Below are 18,381 nucleotides of genomic sequence, written 5' to 3' on the forward strand. Positions count from 1 at the left end.
AATTATTCCTGAAGTACTGTAGGCAGATGACTTGGTACCTCAAGACAGCACATTTAGCATACAGTCAATGCTGGAGCACACAAACGGGGCCAACTAGCCTGCAGCGGAGCTGCATTAATCTGAGAAGGTAGGTTCCAGCTCCAGTGGAGTGAGCTGTCCTACCATGTTTGTATTTCTGCTTCTTCTGAATTAAATTAGGGCATGTATAGCTTTTCTTAGGATGTAGAATTCTAGGACAACCCATGGTTTGCTCATTAATGAGTGACAGGAGAAATGCCCTTGGTGCAGCTGTCAAGAGCTGGTGTTTGGCCAAACACGGGGTCAGCGATAATGGGGACCAGGATAACGAACCTTCAGGCTTGCACAACTGCTGACTCAGAGCTCCTTGGGATTTCTTGTCTTCAGCATTGCAAAAGAGCTGAAAAACAGCATAAGAAACCTTTTGTAGTGAACACTTTTGCCTCCAGAGGATCCCAGGAGACTGGGACTGTTGTATAGGTATGTCACTCATCATCTAGCATGGGAATTCTGTTGACTAGGAAGACATAAATGTTTGAATAAGAAACAGAGCACATTTCTAGAGCTTAATCACTAGCTTACTGAAAATATATTAGGCCAAATTTTACCTACGGTGTTTCTATTATGAAGACCAGCAGAAATTTGCAACTGTATAATTTGTGTACACAGCTCAAGAAATACATACATTCAAATAATTTGTTCATCAGCCCTTGTTTATCTATCGGTATGATATCTGTAGTCAACGCAGTATTTCTCATAGGCTCTGTTTTTGTCTTCTCTGCATCCTGCTTCTCAGTCTGCAACGTCTGCAACACCTACAAACTCAGCATCCAACCTCCCCACACACAGTTTTTCCCACGCTTGTTACCTAGTTGTTAAATCTTTCTGCAGTGCTTGAAGTTGAGGCTTTGAATAGATCCAGTTAGGAGTTCCTCAGTCACAGCTGACAAGTTTTATAAGACTCTTTATTTGAAATTAAAAAAAAAAAAAACCACCACCTCCTTAAGAAACTGATTTTTCATTTGCACTGCCCTAATCCACATTTCTGTGTGGATTTAGTGCTGGGAAAAAATGTTGACTTAGATGCTTCAGTAAAGGAATCCTTTTTTCTATCCACAGCAAACTCCCTATGTTTGTGGCCCAATTGGTAAGTTTTAATTGCAGACAGCAGGCACTGGAGCTCCTTGGAAAGCAATCAGGCACCTCAGTCTCTGCTTGCAGTTTGGGGGCTCCCTCTGTAATATGCCAGTCAGGGTGTACAAACGAGATCCTGACAGAGACACTGCAGACTGCAGAGTCTGAGAGAGAAATCAGCAAGTGCTGAATCCAGGCCATCCTAACTAGGCTGTTTCTGGCATCCCAGGCAGCTTCTTTAAAGTTACCTCTGGTATCTCCATGGCATGCTATGGGCCAAGGGGTCTCTGCCGCTTCCAGGCAAGCATGTGTTATGGAGCACCAAGCATCCATTTATACTGGAACAGCTTTTAACCTCTACTGAATTTGGCTGGGTTCATGTTGATTACTTCAAGGCTGAAAGCAATGTCATTAGCAAATTCATGAGGAATCTGTCCTCCCCCAAAGGTACTAATGTTTTACCAGAAAAATGGAAACTGTTTCCTGAAAGCTAATTTATTATATCAAATCCTTATTAACACATAGGGTGAGCCTTCAGCTCTTTAACAGAAGAACATTGTCTTTTCTGCTTTGCACTGCCTTTTCAAATGTGTTCTGAGTGAGACATCTCCTTAAAGCAGCTACTCCTACTAGCCAAAATTAAACATTGAGTGGTATAATAAAATATTCTAATAATAAGACTCCTACAGTTTGGTGCTTTCTCTAGCCAATGCATCAAGGGATTTACAAATGGATACACAAGCACATAATGTGATCATACTCCTTTATCTAAAAATTTGCACCTTGAAGGATTCCTGAGATTTACACCATGTTCTACCTGCAGTGACCTTGGTGAATCTTAAATCCTTGTAAAATGGGTGACGGATAACTAATGATTGGATTAATTATGGAGATTTTTTCTTCCTCAGGGGGAATTGTTGGTTAGTAAAGATAGCAAAATACTGGCAGCAGAAAGAGCAAAACCCTAAAATCTGTGTTTTCTTGCCTTTCCACTCTACTCCCACTGAGTATGTCCAGACTGATAAGGACAGCATAGTGCCTGCCTTCAAAATCTGACCCATGTGCTCTGCTTTTGGTGACCCTTTAAATTCAGCACAAGGCATTGCCAGAATGGTCATTTTGAAGCACCCAACATGCCCCAGCTCCCAGGACAGGGAGTGCACCTCCATGTGCCACCAGGCAGGCTGGTTGCTGTGGTAGTCTATAGCTGGCTGCAAGAGCCATTAGTCTGAAGGAGGAGCATGTCATGTTTATGTCTGCTCCAAAACCAAGTGTTTTGTAAGTGGTATAGACATCACCATTAGGCTACTGCAGATGGGAAGAGTCTGTCTCTCCTTCACCATATGCGAATGTCGACTGAGATGTGTGACACTCTTCACAGGTCTGTGAGATAGTTTGGGTGATATGATGATGATGATCTCTGTTCCTGTTTAGCCCAAGCCTTGCTGTCTGCCTACAGATTGTTTCCTCTTTCTTTTTGCAGGCTTTTTAGTGCAATTTTAGAACAAGCAACCAAAGCAGATGGGGGGAATTCAATAGGAGGAAAAGGTGCCGGATTCGATGTTAAAGCACTGCGGGCTTTCCGAGTATTACGCCCTTTAAGGCTGGTGTCTGGAGTTCCTAGTAAGTAACGTCATTGGTTTTCTTTTATGTATGTGTGTGGTGTGGAATGGGGCAGGAGTAGTTTGTGTAACAATTTTGAAGGTGGAGTGTGCTGCAGATCATTTTTGGTGTGTTTGGAGACCTTTTTTCAAATTAATGTTTTCATAATAAATGTGATATTAATCCAATGACCAAATAAGAGCTGAATGGGAATGGAAGTTTCACAGTATGTCAATCTGATTGTTCAACTTTTTTAAACAATGAAAGTGGGAGATCTAAGATTTTCATGATTACAAGCAAACGATCCTTCAGATAACTGTGAAGACACAGCACATTGTTGGCATTATAAATACTTGACCTAGATGGAAATGCTGTATGGCCATTTGTGTTGAGTTTGGAGGGAGAGGAGCTTTTTCATTAAAATTGCATTTCTTCTTTGCATGTGATGTTCTGATCAGGAGCACTGGGAACAATTTAGAACCAACAGGACTTAGGGCAATGACACAGTCATGTTCTCTGTTAGTCTTTGCTTAAATTATTTGTAATGCCTCTGAGAAAGTCCTCAAGCAGCTTTTTATAGTCCAACATCCATTTTCTTATTTACAATGAAGATATGAGTAACTGAAAGTCTGGTAATTCTATTGTAGAGGTGGAATATGGACATCACGGTGTGGTAGGATTTTATCATTTGGCTTGTTGAGTTTGTTATAGATGGGACCCACTGGCCTTTTGGAAAGAGGGTTAGTTGAAAGCTGTCATTGATTTCCATGTTTATAGCAATGAGAGATGTGATTAGCAGGAAAGGAGTTAATTTTCTCCAGAATAGCTGTAGAAAGAGCTTTGTTTAATTTTATTTGGGGAGTTTGCTAGTTTGATGTCTTAAAGTACTTCTAACCTTAGACATTTGAAAACCGTGAGTCAAGTTACCATAAACTCTGTGGGATCAGTTTAAAAATCATGATTTATTTATTAGGGAAAAGAAGTGTGAGGTTCTTTTTATTTGGCTTGTTTTCTGACCCGTAGATTATACTAGAGCCATGTTTGCAGGCTTTTCTCCATACCCATAAAGGGTAGAAACTTTTTAAATGAAAGGTGAGAATCTCTGTGGGAGGAGCTGAAGCACTGATAGAAGCAAAGAATACTGAGGCAGTTGACAGCATTACTATTTGATCTCACAAAAAGCCACGCTTGGTAACCAGTCAGCGAAGCCTCAGCTTGTGCCCAACTTGGGGTTACTTTGGACATCAGTGAATTAGTAGAAAATATTGAAAACTAAGTGCTGTCTATTAAGCAACTAAGGACCTTTTCCTCTGATACAGAACTAACATCCTGTATTCATGCCACCTCTGTTAGGCACTACTGCAGTGGGTTGTTTCGTGTAGACAACTGTGTACCATGCAATACCTTCAGTCCGTGCAGAAGGCATCTCTGCTTTTGGCCAGAGTTGTCCCATGACAATTTTTGTCTGTGGTCATGTCATGGTTTAAGCCCAGCCGGCAACTTGGAACCACGCAGCCGCTCGCTCACTACCCCCCTCTTCCTTCCTCCCCCCGCTCCCGGAGGGATGGGGAGGAGAATCGAAGGAATGTAACTCCCACGAGTTGAGATAACAGCACTCCAGTAACTAAGGTATAATACAAACCACTACTGCTACCAATAATAATGATAAGAGGAATAACAAGGGAAAAGGACACAACCGCTCACCACCCGCCGACCGATACCCAGCCCGACCTGAGCAGCGATCTGGGCCTTCCGGGTAACTCCCCCCAGTTTATATACTGGGCATGACGTGCTGTGGTATGGAATAGCCCTTTGGCCAGTTTGGGTCAGGTGTCCTGTCTCTGCTTCCTCCCGGCTTTCCCTCCTCCCTGGCAAAGCATGAGACTGAGAAAGTCCTTGGTCAGAGTAAACATTACTGAGCAACAACTAAAAACATCGGTGTTATCAGCATTGTTCCCAGACTGAAAGTCAAAAACACAGCCCTGCACCAGCTACTAAGAAGGAGAAAAAATGACTGCTGTAGCTGAACCTGGGACAGGTCTTCTTCATATTTTGTCTGTGGTCTTCAGTCTGCAATGGCATCCACTTAAGGTTTTGTTGTTCTTTCCTAGTCCTTCTCTGATCTAAGGTTTTTGATACCTTATAATTGTATGCCCACTATATGGTAAGGGGATGGTACTCGAATTTAAATATCTGTGAACTGGAGTGTGAGATGCTGCCTATGCTGGATCATGTTCTTAGAGTTGTTCTGACATAGGCTGAGCTTAACTGTGGTTATAGTTCTTGCTGTTTTGGAGAAAAACATGTGTTCCCTAAGAGAAAGGGGTTTTGTTACTGCTGTTCAAGTCTCTTGACTAGTGCTCTTAGAGGACTAGAGAAGGCTGAGGGAGCCAAATCTGGCACGGTTCATAACCATATGCGTACATGATCTTGATCCCAGCATAGACTATCTAATAGTCCATTTGGGGGGGGGGGGGTGGGGGGGGGGGGGTCGGGAGGGTGTTCATCAGGAGCAGTATTTATTTTGAACCAGAACAGACCCAGGGAGTCTGGTGCATGCTAAAAAATACTCGGTCTAGGAAGATGAAATGCCAGTCCAGTGTGAAGTAGGTGAACCATCATCTTGATGCGATGGACATCCTCTAGTAGTCTTTATGGTTCTGACTAGGGACGTATTTATTGAACTGGGATTCTTTGGGGCTGGCATGGCTTTTAGAAAGCCTGCTGAGGTCTGTAACTAATACAGCCTCAGTCTTCACTGGGCATTTATTAATTGTGCAAATGCCTGTTGATTAGCCTAGATAGATGTTATCACATTCATATGTATTAGAGCGTAACTTTTCTCATGAGGCCTTTCAGATAAGACTGCCTAAGCTAACCATAAATAGTACATTACAGGATTGTATTATTACATAATAGTAAGTGTAGAGGTTTGGAAGTCAAATCTCTGGGTCCCACAAAAGTTCTGTCCCTGAGACATCATAAACACCAGTGGGTGAGTTACCAGTATTGAACTTGCGGTGTTTTGATATCTGTAAATAAGTGCCATTTGTTTCCTTTCCCTTCCAAAATGTAGAAGACTTTTTCTACTGTGAGGAGACAAACTGCACAGATTTGTCCTAAAATTATGTGAATGTAACATACACTGCAATTTATTTTCAGACTCTAGATTTATTATAGCAGACTCCATAAGTGTATCGAAGTAGTATCTCATTAGTAAGAGGGGATCTTCTGGGGTCATTGGCAGCCACCTTCTGCATGGAAATCCCAACATCTGCTGCTTGACTTGAGGTCCAGCTCTAACTACCACTATCTGCGGGGACAAAAAGTGTAAAACACAATGATTGTTATAAACTAAATTTATGAAGCACGTGGTGAATTTTTGCATGAAAATCTTAAACTCATCAGGATTGGGAAATAGGTTGTCTGAGGTGGATATATTGGCTTGCATCATGGAATCATTTTTTCTGAGTCAATTTTTTTCTCTCTGGCTCAATCTTAGGAAATAATCCAGTTTAAGAGGGACATCTTTTTGTATTCAGGTTCAGCATTTAAAGGCCTGTTTCAGAATACAAAGAGTTTCCATGTAAGTATGATTAGAAGTAGGGGAAAAACATATGAATCGTCTTCTAAAGTAAATTACTAGTGTCTGCATTTTGCAGATGGGGAGACTGAAGCAAAAGTTCAAGGTTTAACACTTTCAAAAGTGGCTTCTGATTCTATGTCTCTCATTGGCTACCAGTGCTAAACACCTGGGTATATGAAAGCTTTAGATAGATGGATAATTTTAGATAGATGTTAGCGTCAGATCTGAGAATGCCTTTTCTCCAAGTCCCATCCATGCTTAGTTGCTTGGATTTGGCTGTCTCTTGTCAGAGAACGTCTCAGTAAAGAATTCAGGGACTGTGCAGCACAGGAAGAGGTTCATCTGTAAGCAAATTTGGTTGACCCATGGGTAGATGAGCAAAGGTACCTTTCGCAATCTTTGTTATGACTGAACTGTCCTAGGCCCCAAATTACTTTAGTCAAGATCAGAAGGATTTGAGGTCATGAATTCAGCAAAGCCTGAAGACTGCATTTGGATGACTGTCATGGGCAGATAAATATTTCACAATCTTCAAGAGAACAGATGATACTTTTATTCTTTGTGGTTATATGGACATTCACAAGACCACTTGTCATGAAGAAGGAGATAGACATTTTGTTTAAAAGATGAAACATGTCTTACCCATGTGTCAAATACAATTGTAGCATCATGAGAGAAGCTTTCAAAGGCACCTAATTTAAGGTCTTTGCATTCCCACTACACCTTTAAAAATTGCTATTAAGTATTTACATATTTCCGAAGGGTGCAATAGGGATTGATTTGTTATGATATGTTTTTTGTAATTTGAGTTCCTTTCTTCAAAACTTTTTTTTGAGTGAAAAGTACCGGTTTTGTTGTGACTATGTGAGCTGCATGGCAGAGCAGTAGATTAGATACTTCCCACAGCTCTCATCCCAGTGCTGACAGTTGCTTTGTGAACAAAAAATTTAAAAGGGATAATTAAGCAACTCTTTATTTTAATTTTTTTTTTTTCCCTTTTTCTAAATTCATACTGCTTCTGGAAAAATGATCCACTCCCAGTCTGTTTAGCCTGGCATTAACTTGTAAATTAACAGTGAATATTTTCAAAAGCACATGGATAATTTAGGATTTGAAGTGTAAGACACTTTTAGAAATTAGGTGTAAGCACTGTATATCACTGATAAACAGGCCAGGCCTTACTGTTCAACTGTTCTGTTACTGTCATACTAACATAATTCTTGTAGTGCATAGTTTTATTTTAGTTGCTGAAATAACTTTACTGCTTGTGTACCAGAGCAGTATCCTTGTAAAAAAAACTTCATATGTGCATTAGAGCATCTATCTTAATGTGGCATTAAGATCAATATGTTGGTTTGAGAAAGGAGAGAGAAGGAAAACAATTCTCTAGATGGACATAAGCATACAAGTGCAAAATCAGCATGTATACCAAAACTTAATCACTTTAGCGATTGGAAACTGTTAGTCGGTATCCTTTGCCAGGAGTGTAAAGCATTGCAAAGCTTTCTAGGGACAGGATCAAGTGAGCCCTTTTGTGTTAAGAGGTTTCTGTTGATGAGTCTTCTATCACCATTTTACATTATTACTTATTTTAAAACTTGCTTGAAACATTTTGTGCTTGAGGAGTACAAAAAGCAGCATACATTCAGCAATGAAGAAGCATGATCCAATAAAAAAGGAAAATCAATTACTCCTACGCATGCTAACTCACGCCCATTTAACTTATTAAATTCCATCTCTACCACCTTTATGTATGAAGCTCAATTATACCACCTCATATATTCTGTTCATCCTCTTTATGTTGTACTTTGTCTTCATGTAACTACATTGTTGCCAGTAGTTATTGCCTATCTGATATTTGACAAACTTAATCTATAAGCTCTTCCAGGTATCTTGAAAGCCATATAATTTGAGTAGATGATGTGCTCCATACTTGTATTTTCAATGAGATCCCCTGCTGACCAGCCAGATGGATGTGGGCAGAAGACTGTGATATCCTTACCAGAGCTAGAGAGGAAACTTGACTGTTCCACCACCAGAACAAAAACTTGCCACCTTTTTTCTTTTCTTTCTTTTTTTTCTTCTTTTTTAAAAAGAAAAGAACCACAAAAAACTAAGCCTGTGATGTTTTCAAGCTTCACTTGAATCTCCTAGCAGGATAGAGTTACTTAAAATAGGTCTCTAGCACCAGTACGTACATGGTCTGCCTGAGATGCAACAATTGCATAACTGAAAAATGGATGGTATGAGACAAATATCCTAAGCCCTCCTCACAACAGTGCAATGTCTTTCCATCAGTGAAACAACACTGTGTATCTGGCTGAGTATATTTTTGTTGTTGTTGTTAAAATGAAGACCAAAATTTTCATGCATGAATGCCTAGAGATGATTACATTTACATGTATTTGTTAACTAACTAAATAATAGTGCTGTTGTGGAACTCCATGGTTGCTCTGAGTTCATGTGAAAATTGGGTATCTTCAGACAAATTGAATGAAAAATTTAAACATTTTTAGATTTTGTTCCATCTGATTACAATTAGTCCTCATTTGCCCTGAATGCTCTTATCTATTAAAATTTACAATGCTTCCTCAGTCCCAGCAATGTTCTCTAGCCTGTATTCATTTCAGTGTTTTCTCATTACCACAGTCATGTTCCATCTTTTTCCCAAACCTTCTGGCATTAATCAGATTGTTTCTTTGAACTTTGGCGTGTGTAGGAAAGTATCCTGTCTTTACTTGCAATATCCTTATAGATCTGAGCCATCCAGGTCTGTATATATGATTCCAGATTCACCACACAGAGCAGTGAAGAGGAGAAGTAAAAAAAGCCCCCAAGGGCTCTATGAGAAGAGTAATGCATGAGGAAAGTTTTGACTATTTGAGAGATGCTATATTGGCAAAGTCATCCAGCTGGGTTTGTTGTTAATTTGTAGTATTGCTGTAGATGAAGAAAGGAAACCCCAGGGGTGATAGGACCGGATTTTTTTCTGTCTAGGTTTTGTCTGTGTGGGACACTGCCAAGTACATTCTGCATCAGTTTTTTGGAAGAAGTAAAAGAAAAAGGCTCTCAGATCCTTGCAAGGTGTTTAAGCTGTAGTCTACATATTCCAATGAAGACTGTTCTTAACTCTGACTGGTAATATTTCTTTTGTTTTCCTCCCCTTTTTTAAAGAATATCATATAATTTGTTAATTTCAAATCATAGGGGAATTTTATTTGTACAATCTCATAATTCAGAGACACCCTCCACTGAACGAAAAATATGGGGGGAGTTCTATATCAAAATAGAGAGAGACTTACAGAGTTTAAGACATTAGGGATATGTCAGACTCACCATGGTAATCCTTCTAACGTAAGACTAAGCAAATCTTCTATCTCATGTTTGATTTGAGGACTCTGAATTTGTTGTTGAATGATTTATAAAAAATGGGGCATTAATGCTTGTTGCCTGTCAGAACTCTTAGTGCTTTGAGCTAGAAACTAATACTGTACTGATGACTTAGTCTTCAACTGCACCTGATTTGGTTCAGGTTAGGTGTACACGACCAGGGGAGAACAGACATAATGTTTTCTCTCCTGTATAATCCTTGCAAAGCTGAATTTGTCTAGAGGCCAAATTGAACTCAGGTGTAACTGAAGCATCCTCAGAGCCACTCTACCTAGTGTGTGGAGAAGGCTAGGCTGGTAAATATGGATCAAGCACCATGCAGAGAGCCCAGTTCCTACTGCAGGCACACTGCTCCTGAAACCTTACATTCTGCCTGTACTGTGAAAAGTAGGAAGAATGGTGATTTTTTTAAACTACCCTCAAATGTCCTCTCCCAGGGGAAATTCGCTGTTCTCATTTGTAGCATCATGTCAACTTGTCTGTGCCAGACACTTTACTGGAGGGTGAGAATGAGACCTATATGTTGTTAGTTATTTCTGTATCTCAGTGTGCATCAGTGGCATTCGCCTTACTCCATCCTCAGCACCTGACTGTTGGGGCCATGGTTGCTCTTCTACTTGGGCTTGCCAGCCACTGAGACAGCATACCTCAAGCTATTGCAACGATGCCATTTTGCAGCCATTGAAACGAGCACACACAATGCAGTTATTTGGCTTGCATTTGGGATTTACTTTTATTCAGTGCACAATCAAAATTTTCAACTGTAATTTCTCATTGTTTTCCTTACAGCCCAAGATAATTACCACCACTTTATATAGTTGAGGAAATTATGTAATTGAGGTAATAAACAGAAAATTCAAGAAATCCAAAACAGCATCTCTTTTGACAATCATGTATGTTTGGAATATGGCAAAGAAATGTGAGCCGTTGCCTGCTGAATGCGTTGAATAGTACATAGTAAGTCTTAAGTTTTAAGCAAATACTAACTGGCAGTCAGCAAGACAGGTTTTTTTCAAAATGTGTATGCTTCTGGTAAAGTATAGTTGACAGTCATCTGTTCTGCACATGGTTTGTGTTTATACGCTGGTGGAGCTAAGGGTTTAAGTTTACCCGCCTGATGCATGTGAGGTTATGGTACAAACAGCATACCAGTAGAGAATTCTGTTTTGCCTTCAGTGTGAGGAGGTAGGAGAAGTGGCCTGATCAAAGCTTCCAAAGTGTGAAAGGTCTGTGTATAGGTACAGAAGATTAGAGTAAGCTGAAGGAGATGATATACTTGGTATTTTATTACCACCAAATAAATAAAGGTCATTGACAACAGGGAGAATTGCTGCAAATACAGTTGGGCAAAATTTGGCTTCCAAATCTTAATTTTGTCTTAAACTTTGTTGTTGCTGCATTTAATAACATCAGCTTCTGCCAAGTCCAGTTCCTTTCTTTTCTCTTGGGCTCTAAAAGCTGTAGGAAACGTGCTCCCAAGCAGATTTCTTATGTTCTCCTTCATTCTTGAACAAGACTTCTCAACCATCTGTACCATCTCTCCAGCACATACAGCACCGTGTGAGGACAACTCACACCACCTTTCCCATGTCATTGCCTAGCTGTTTTTAATCTCAAGAGGCCAATTTGTTTTGCTTTCATTACAAATGAGAAGGGAGTGGAGAAAAAAGAGAGAGAACAGTCTGAACCAAATGTCCTCATTAAGCTTATTTCTTCGTAGTTAACTTAAAACCCTACACATGCTTGCAAGTCCTTTATTTACTTAGGTCACCATTACTCAAGGGAGTAATTTTATTCCAGTGTAGCATCTCCCATAGGTAAAGATCATTCCCATGAGCAGGGCTTACACAATCAGGTCCTAAAGCATGTTTCCTTGAGTGGTACAACTTGAAGAATGATGTCATTTATGGCAGAAAAGGTTAACTCAGCATAGCAAAAAGGAATTTGTCTCAGTAAAGAAGATTGCTCACAGAGCCACAGACTTCTTGCTATAATAAAGATTTCTCTCATATTTAAGGCACACCAATGAAAACAGGGAAATATTTATTATTTGATCTTGGCTACATAGCTCTTTTAAAAATAGCATTAACTACGAATGTGCCCAATAACTGTGTCAGCCTTTATCCTACCAATTACTGTGCATGCTGGCATGATTATTCAACATGTCTTCACAACAGAACAAAACAAAAATCCCAATACCATAATGTGGGACCACATCAGGGTGTAGGCAGTCCTTCCAAATGAAGAAAACAAAGCCCACGCTGACATCAAAGAGCAGCCATGAAGATAGTCAAAAAATCCTAGCTTGGCTTAGTAAGAGGTTTTCAGAACTGCTCTGGATGGATCAGACTTTCTTTCTAGCACCTGTTTTTTGTTCTTTGAGTAATGCTGAGAGTTCCCATTCAGAACGGGCATAGGGCAAAGTTCAGAGAGAGCCCGTGTCATTAAGATGCTTGTCCTGAAGCATCTGAAAAGTCTAAGAATGCCATCTGCTGTCTCCTGAGAACAGTTTGCGTTGTTGTTTAGATACACTTTTGTCTGGACCATGTAGGAGCAGAAGTATGCCTACAGATTGTAGCTAACTGGTATCAGCGGGAGTGTGTTCAATTCCCAGTTGCTCACTTGTAATTGTTGGCTGTTGCTGTCTCCATGATGGGTGAGCTAAGATATTGCTGTTACTGATCAAAATAGTAAGGATATGATCTACTTCGCTTTCTTCTTACATTCTCTCCCAGATGACATCTCTGCTGCGTCTGATGTCATCCCAAGCTTACATCAAATGTAATTTCTTACTTTGATTCCAATTGGCTAAATTTTGCATTGCTCATTAATTAAGATCTTGTAAGGAATGGTTTGAAGTCCTTGTTCATTCTCTCTAACATGAATGCATGTCTACTAAATTGTTACAAAACCGCTGGGACTTTTTAACATGCCTGAATCTTTCTCATCCTGTCTCAAAGAGGTGACTAACACATGCTGGGTAGTGTTTGTCTCAGAAGTGGGACACAGGAAAGTTCATGGAAGAGTGTTTTGCTCAGGGCGCAAGGCAGTACGTGGATGCACCATTACTGACATCATTTGAATTAAGTCTGTTTGTCCTGGCCTTCCAAAAGCATTGTTAGCTGCCTGTGGTCATGGTTGTGATTTTTTACACATCATTATCAAAATATCAGCAAAGCACAGAGCAGCAGATCAGTTAGTTCTCTCAACCAGTGAATACATTTGAAGTCTCATGTTTAGTCTCCAAATAAATTACTTCTTTCAGCGATGATCTGAATTTGTAATAATACTGCATCTTGTGCAAGTGCTGTAGAAGAAAAAACCAAAGTACACTGAACCAAGAGGAGGCAAATATGAGGAAAAATATTTAAAAATTTCAGTGGCTACATAAATCTGTTTGAGACCTTCTCTCTTCTCTTTAATCTAGCTTCTCCAAAATCAGCTGCAGCCTTCTAAGTTACGTCTGCTTGATATTACTGTGCTAGCTGAAAACATGGGAATATTGGCTGGTATGAACAACTAATAAACTTTTCTATGCTTAAGATGTTCACTGGTGGAACAAATACTTTGTTGTTCTGATCATGGGGAAATATTAAGTAAAGGCAAACTACAGCCCACCTAACCTGCCCAGTCTCTTAACTTTTTATCAGCTTTCTTTCTGCCAGGAAAAAAGGAAAGAGATCAGACACTTTCTTAATTTCCTTTTTTCCCAGAAGCAAATCCAATTCCTGTTTAACACATGTAACAATAACTTATCCCATATGTGTTTTTCCCTTTGTTGCAACTATTTTTTCTGACTTGTCTGAATAGCTATGGCTCTTATTTTTTTCAGTTTTAGATTATCTTCTCCTGGTTTGCCCTGCCACATTAATCACAATTCAGAAAACATCTGCTAGCCCTCTGCAAAGAATCTTTTTTTCAACTTCAATAATGCTAAAGCTGCTCAACATCTCTACATCAGAAGCATTTTTGACAGAAAGTAGCATGTGGAATAAAAGAAATACAAGAAATTTTTAAAATTCTATTTTTGACACTTTTTCATAAGGCTGACTACATTTTGTTTTCTTTAGGAGTGGAAAGGTCTCCACTCTAAAAAACCTCCTCTCTAAATTTTTAAGTGTCTCATCTTTTAACCTCATACCATTCTTGCAGAGAGCTCCCCTTTTTGAAGGCAGTAGCATGCACCTGGTATGAGGAGTGAGACTTATCTAACGCTATATATCTTAGAAGTATAACCTCTCAGTTTGTTTTCTTTTACATTAGTGTTAACACATTAAACTAGCAGCCTGGGTGACATTTCTGTTTTGTTTTGCATTGGTTGTTGGGTTTAGTGATTTTTAATTTCGTTTTCTGCAGTAACTGTTGTTCCTTGTTGTTCAGCACATTCCTGCAATTGACATATTCTCCTAGGTTGTTGCTGTGTGTTGGTTTTTAACATGTATTCAAAGTTACCAAAAGATAAGTACCTTTTAATCAGGTTTGATGTCTTGGTTGGAAATCAAACCAATATATCCATGTATCTATACATATAAGTTTTACAAAGGCCTATTTTAGATCTGACAGTTTGGTTGTTTAGTACAAACAGCACCCAGTGAAAGAATTTAGGATTGAGTCTCACCCTTGCCCTCACAATATATATGGGTGAAAATTTCAACTGGACCTTTAGCCCATCTTTTGCTTTTCACACACCAGTGTTGAGATTATTATTTCACTTAAGATCGTTACTTTGGAGGGGGCCAAATTCCACTCAGATTTATATTAGTAGATTTCTGTATCTGTAAAGAATTTAATTTAGCTGTTCAATTTACAGCAGGAGGGCCTTAGGATTCTCTCTTGACAGCTTATTATATGTAAAAGGAAATTAAAAATAAGTAGATGTTTAGTTCCAGTGCATTCCAGCAATACATACACAGTCTGTACAAAAGTCTTCTGAATTGTGCAAGTCATAAAGAAAGTTTCAAAGAAAGTAAATATCGATAAAGTACCATTCTTTAGTCTGACAAATGCATCTTTGTGAAAACTGCAACCGTTAATTTTTCTGTCCAAACATAGTGGAGCTCTCTAGTGAGCTAAAGAAGGTTTTGCTTATTATATCAGAAGGTATTTTTTCCCCTAAAGCTACTTTATTAACTGATGCCTGCAAGCAGAGTTTTAAGTATAATCAGGTTTACAAAACTCAAAAGCAACAGTTTTGCTAGTGTGGAAAAGAAAAAAAGCTGGAGTTTTAGGTATTGTGAGATTGGACTGAGTAACCACTGAATAAATGAGTCCCTAAATCCAAACTTTCTTCTTAAAAATGAGAGTCAAAGTGGTTCAGATTTGTATGGCCATGTCTTTTCAAGGACTTTGGTGTTGTACCATGCATTTTCATTAACAGCATTTTCAGTAGTTTAAAAAGAGAAAACAAATCCCATGTTTGTATCAAGACAGTAACACAACAGTAATCACTCATTGTGTAATTCACATTAAATCTTTCATTACCTGATCAGGTAACTTTACATTTCTTGATTCTCAAAATACTCCTGCAAACTCTATCAAGGATTTTGAAAATGTCATACTGTGTCTTGCCAGATCTTAGTCCTGACTATACCCTTTAAGTACTATTCAAAGTTAAGAGGTGGAGTGAGTTTTCTTCTCCAGAGCTATATGGTCTGTTCATCATATACAGTGCTTCACTTCCACATAGGTAGCCATCTAAAGAGAAAGTTTTAGGGTTTATCAAGTATTTTGTGTACTTTTTCTATCATGAGATGGTAAAACTTAATATAGCTCATGGTATGCCAGTTGCTAGGCTTGGAGTATTTAATCATTCCAAGAAGAGCAATTTTTGCCATCAATATATTTTTCTCCAAGTACAACAGTATTGTAATATTATCATCCCTGGATGCATTTAACGTTTGCAAGATCACTGTTAGCATTTGTTACCTTGCTAGCTATTACTTTTTTCTAAACCCGTTCACAAATGATAAGTTACAGTATCAGGAGAAGGAGCTCAGGCAACTAAAAGACTTTATTATGTATAAGAGAGAGAGGATTATTTAGCAATGAACAAAAGGGGCTAATGTCCACTCACTTTGGGAGCTTTGAGAATTAACAGTAAATAATAATGCTGTTATAACCCTGAAATTTGGGCAACTTTACAAAGATATTTGTAACCCAGAAGTCATTAGTCCTACAGTTAAATGCTGGTACACTCACAAATGAGACCCAGGTGCTTTAAGCCCATTTCTATTACCATGGTGCTTTAGCACTTTCAGGTGCCACACTTCCTTCTTTCAAAAGCTACATCCTTAGGACACAGTAATGTGTGTAGTCATTCCTCAGACCTGTATATGAACAGTATTTGGCATTCTGAAACAAAGCTCTTTCATTATCTCATTTCAGAGGTTACTTAACTATTGGTCGGGGGGGGATGTTCATTGTTCACTTGACCAGACTAAGGACAGAGCAGCATTTTGACATATTCCTATACAAGTTTTCTGACTGAATCCAATGGCACAAGACTAGACAAAAATTTGTGTCTGTACTGAAGCTTGAAAGATTGTTCTCTGTCACAGCTGTGCTTGAGCATGGAGAAATAAAAAAAAGTAGAAGTGTGATGGATCATTTCTCTGAGAGCTGGTGCAGTCTTCTGACCAGACTGCATAGCTCTGTGGGGAGAGGAGTGAATAAAAATTCTTCCTATTTGTGATCCTTCACAGTGATTAAGTACAGTTAAACTTTTACAACGAGTCCAGCAACAGTTTTCTCAGAGTCCATGATCATCCTGTCAGCAGAAAGATCAAAGTTATTTCCTGGTAAAGAGTGACAGCTGATCCTTGCTGGCCCAGAAACTGCCAGGCCTCTTGCATGCCCTTTACCTGCCTTACTTTCAGCCTATCTTTAGGAATCTCTCTCTGGAAGTAAATACTTCAACTCATTCTTCCCCCTTTCAGCATAAGACTACTTTATAGCACACTGTGGTCTTTGTTTGAAACAGCCTCAAATTTAGCTTACCAAACTTCATTCGTGGTTTTGCTCAAAACAGTCTTTTTTTCTGTCAGTTTTCAGTAGGCAGTTAGTTGCTGCTTTTCTCTCCATGCTTTTCTCTTCTGTATATGCAAGTACCTGCATGGGAGGGACACTACACCTTTGTTTTTTCACATTAAAAATCTGTAGATCTTGCCTGATCATTCATCAGCTTGGCTGAGCTGAGCTCGTGAATGGCTGGAGAAAAAAAGTTGAGCTTGTAGGAGCTACCTAATGTGTTGTGACTGGAAAGATGAGCAAGGTCTTCTAATCGGCAAGCAACTTTTCAAGAAAGTGACTGCTTACATACTTTGAATGAAAAGTTATTAAAAAAGATTAAAGCCCCCCAGGAGGGAAGAGGGATGCTTCTACAAGTAGTAGTAGAAGTTTCTTCCAGCAGAGAGGTAAAGAGCCTAAAGAGTGTGTACATTTATCCAGCCATCCTCAGGCATCCAAAAGCTGGGGCTGTGTAGCCACCATGCTGAGGGGCAAGCTGTATTGTTTGTCTGTTTGAGGTAGGTCGTTCTGACAAACAGAGGATGCCGAAGATGAATTGCTTCCCAAGAGAAAAGGATCCAGAAGGAAGAGCTTGGTTTTGTTGTGGCTTTTGTTTTTTTGCTCTGCTGTTCTTTTCTTGCCTCAAAGGATGAGGCAAGGGTGGTATTGCAAGACTTGACAAATATAAACCAATTGTGTTTGCATACACATGCCCATTTGTATGAGTCTCCTTTTATGTGTGTGTGTGTATTTCAGTTTGAGAAGTCAATGAAAACATGGTTAGAAAATGGAGGAATGAGAACATTGGGAGCAGACGCCAGAACTTTCTTTTTTGTATTCATTCCAGCACATGTTTTTGAATTGTATGTTTGTATATATTTAAATAGCATTACCTACTCCAAAATAGTCACTGTTCAGCTTGAAAAGTGTCTTTCCTAGTTTTATTTTCTTTTCAGCTAGTTTTCTGTCCTGTGTCGTGCCTTTCCTTCCTATTCTAAGACCTTTCCTATTATTCTTGAAATAGAAATGACATCTGCAGCCCCAGAACGTTGCACTACACCCACAGAACTTGCTTTATCTAGCAATCTGCCACTAATATTTTGAGACTGCAGCAAGACAGTAAGGACTACCTCTCCAAATTGTTACTGTACAGCTGTCCTTAACTGAACTGTGCCATATAAATTGCCTTTGCAATACTGGTGAAGAAAGTCCTCAGTGTTTTCTCTCACAAATTGTTGCAGATGTACTCATCTAAGATGACTGTGGACCATTTTGTGGTAAAAATGACTGCTGATTTCCAGGTTGCCTTTAAAATTGGTATAAAACCATTCATATTTATGAAATTTAACTTTTTTTTTTTTTTTTCAATTTTCTTCGGTAATGCCTATGTTTATTAAATGATAAACATCCACTTTGGGGAATATTACTAGTTATATTGCTTTAGCTTTGGAAATAGAAATAACTGTAGTGGCAGTCCCTTAGTGTAGCATCAGAAATAAATGTGATCTGTTGGTAGGCCTAGCTGGTGGTTGGGCATGGTGCATAAACTCTACCATTTGATGGTTCCCAAAAGTGATCTGACTCACGCACTGTGCTGAGTCACAAATCCTCCCCTGCTTCCTCCTTGCTTAGAGAAAGTAGTAGTT

General features: G+C 39.2%; 1 protein-coding gene across 1 annotated transcript in view; it reads left to right on the forward strand.

The window, feature by feature from the left end:
* LOC104402852 (voltage-dependent L-type calcium channel subunit alpha-1C-like) overlaps positions 1-18,381 on the forward strand; it is a gene marked incomplete at both ends in the record, with an annotated part of 56,781 nt that overhangs the window by 4,561 nt on the left and 33,839 nt on the right. Inside the window, one exon of the mRNA XM_010010836.1 lies at positions 2,636-2,775. Coding sequence (XP_010009138.1) covers positions 2,636-2,775 — 140 coding nt within the window. The remainder of the gene's footprint in view (positions 1-2,635; positions 2,776-18,381) is intronic.

Source organism: Nestor notabilis, unplaced genomic scaffold, assembly GCF_000696875.1.
Source record: "Nestor notabilis isolate BGI_N333 unplaced genomic scaffold, ASM69687v1 scaffold15013, whole genome shotgun sequence".
NCBI classification, from domain to species: domain Eukaryota; kingdom Metazoa; phylum Chordata; class Aves; order Psittaciformes; family Psittacidae; genus Nestor; species Nestor notabilis.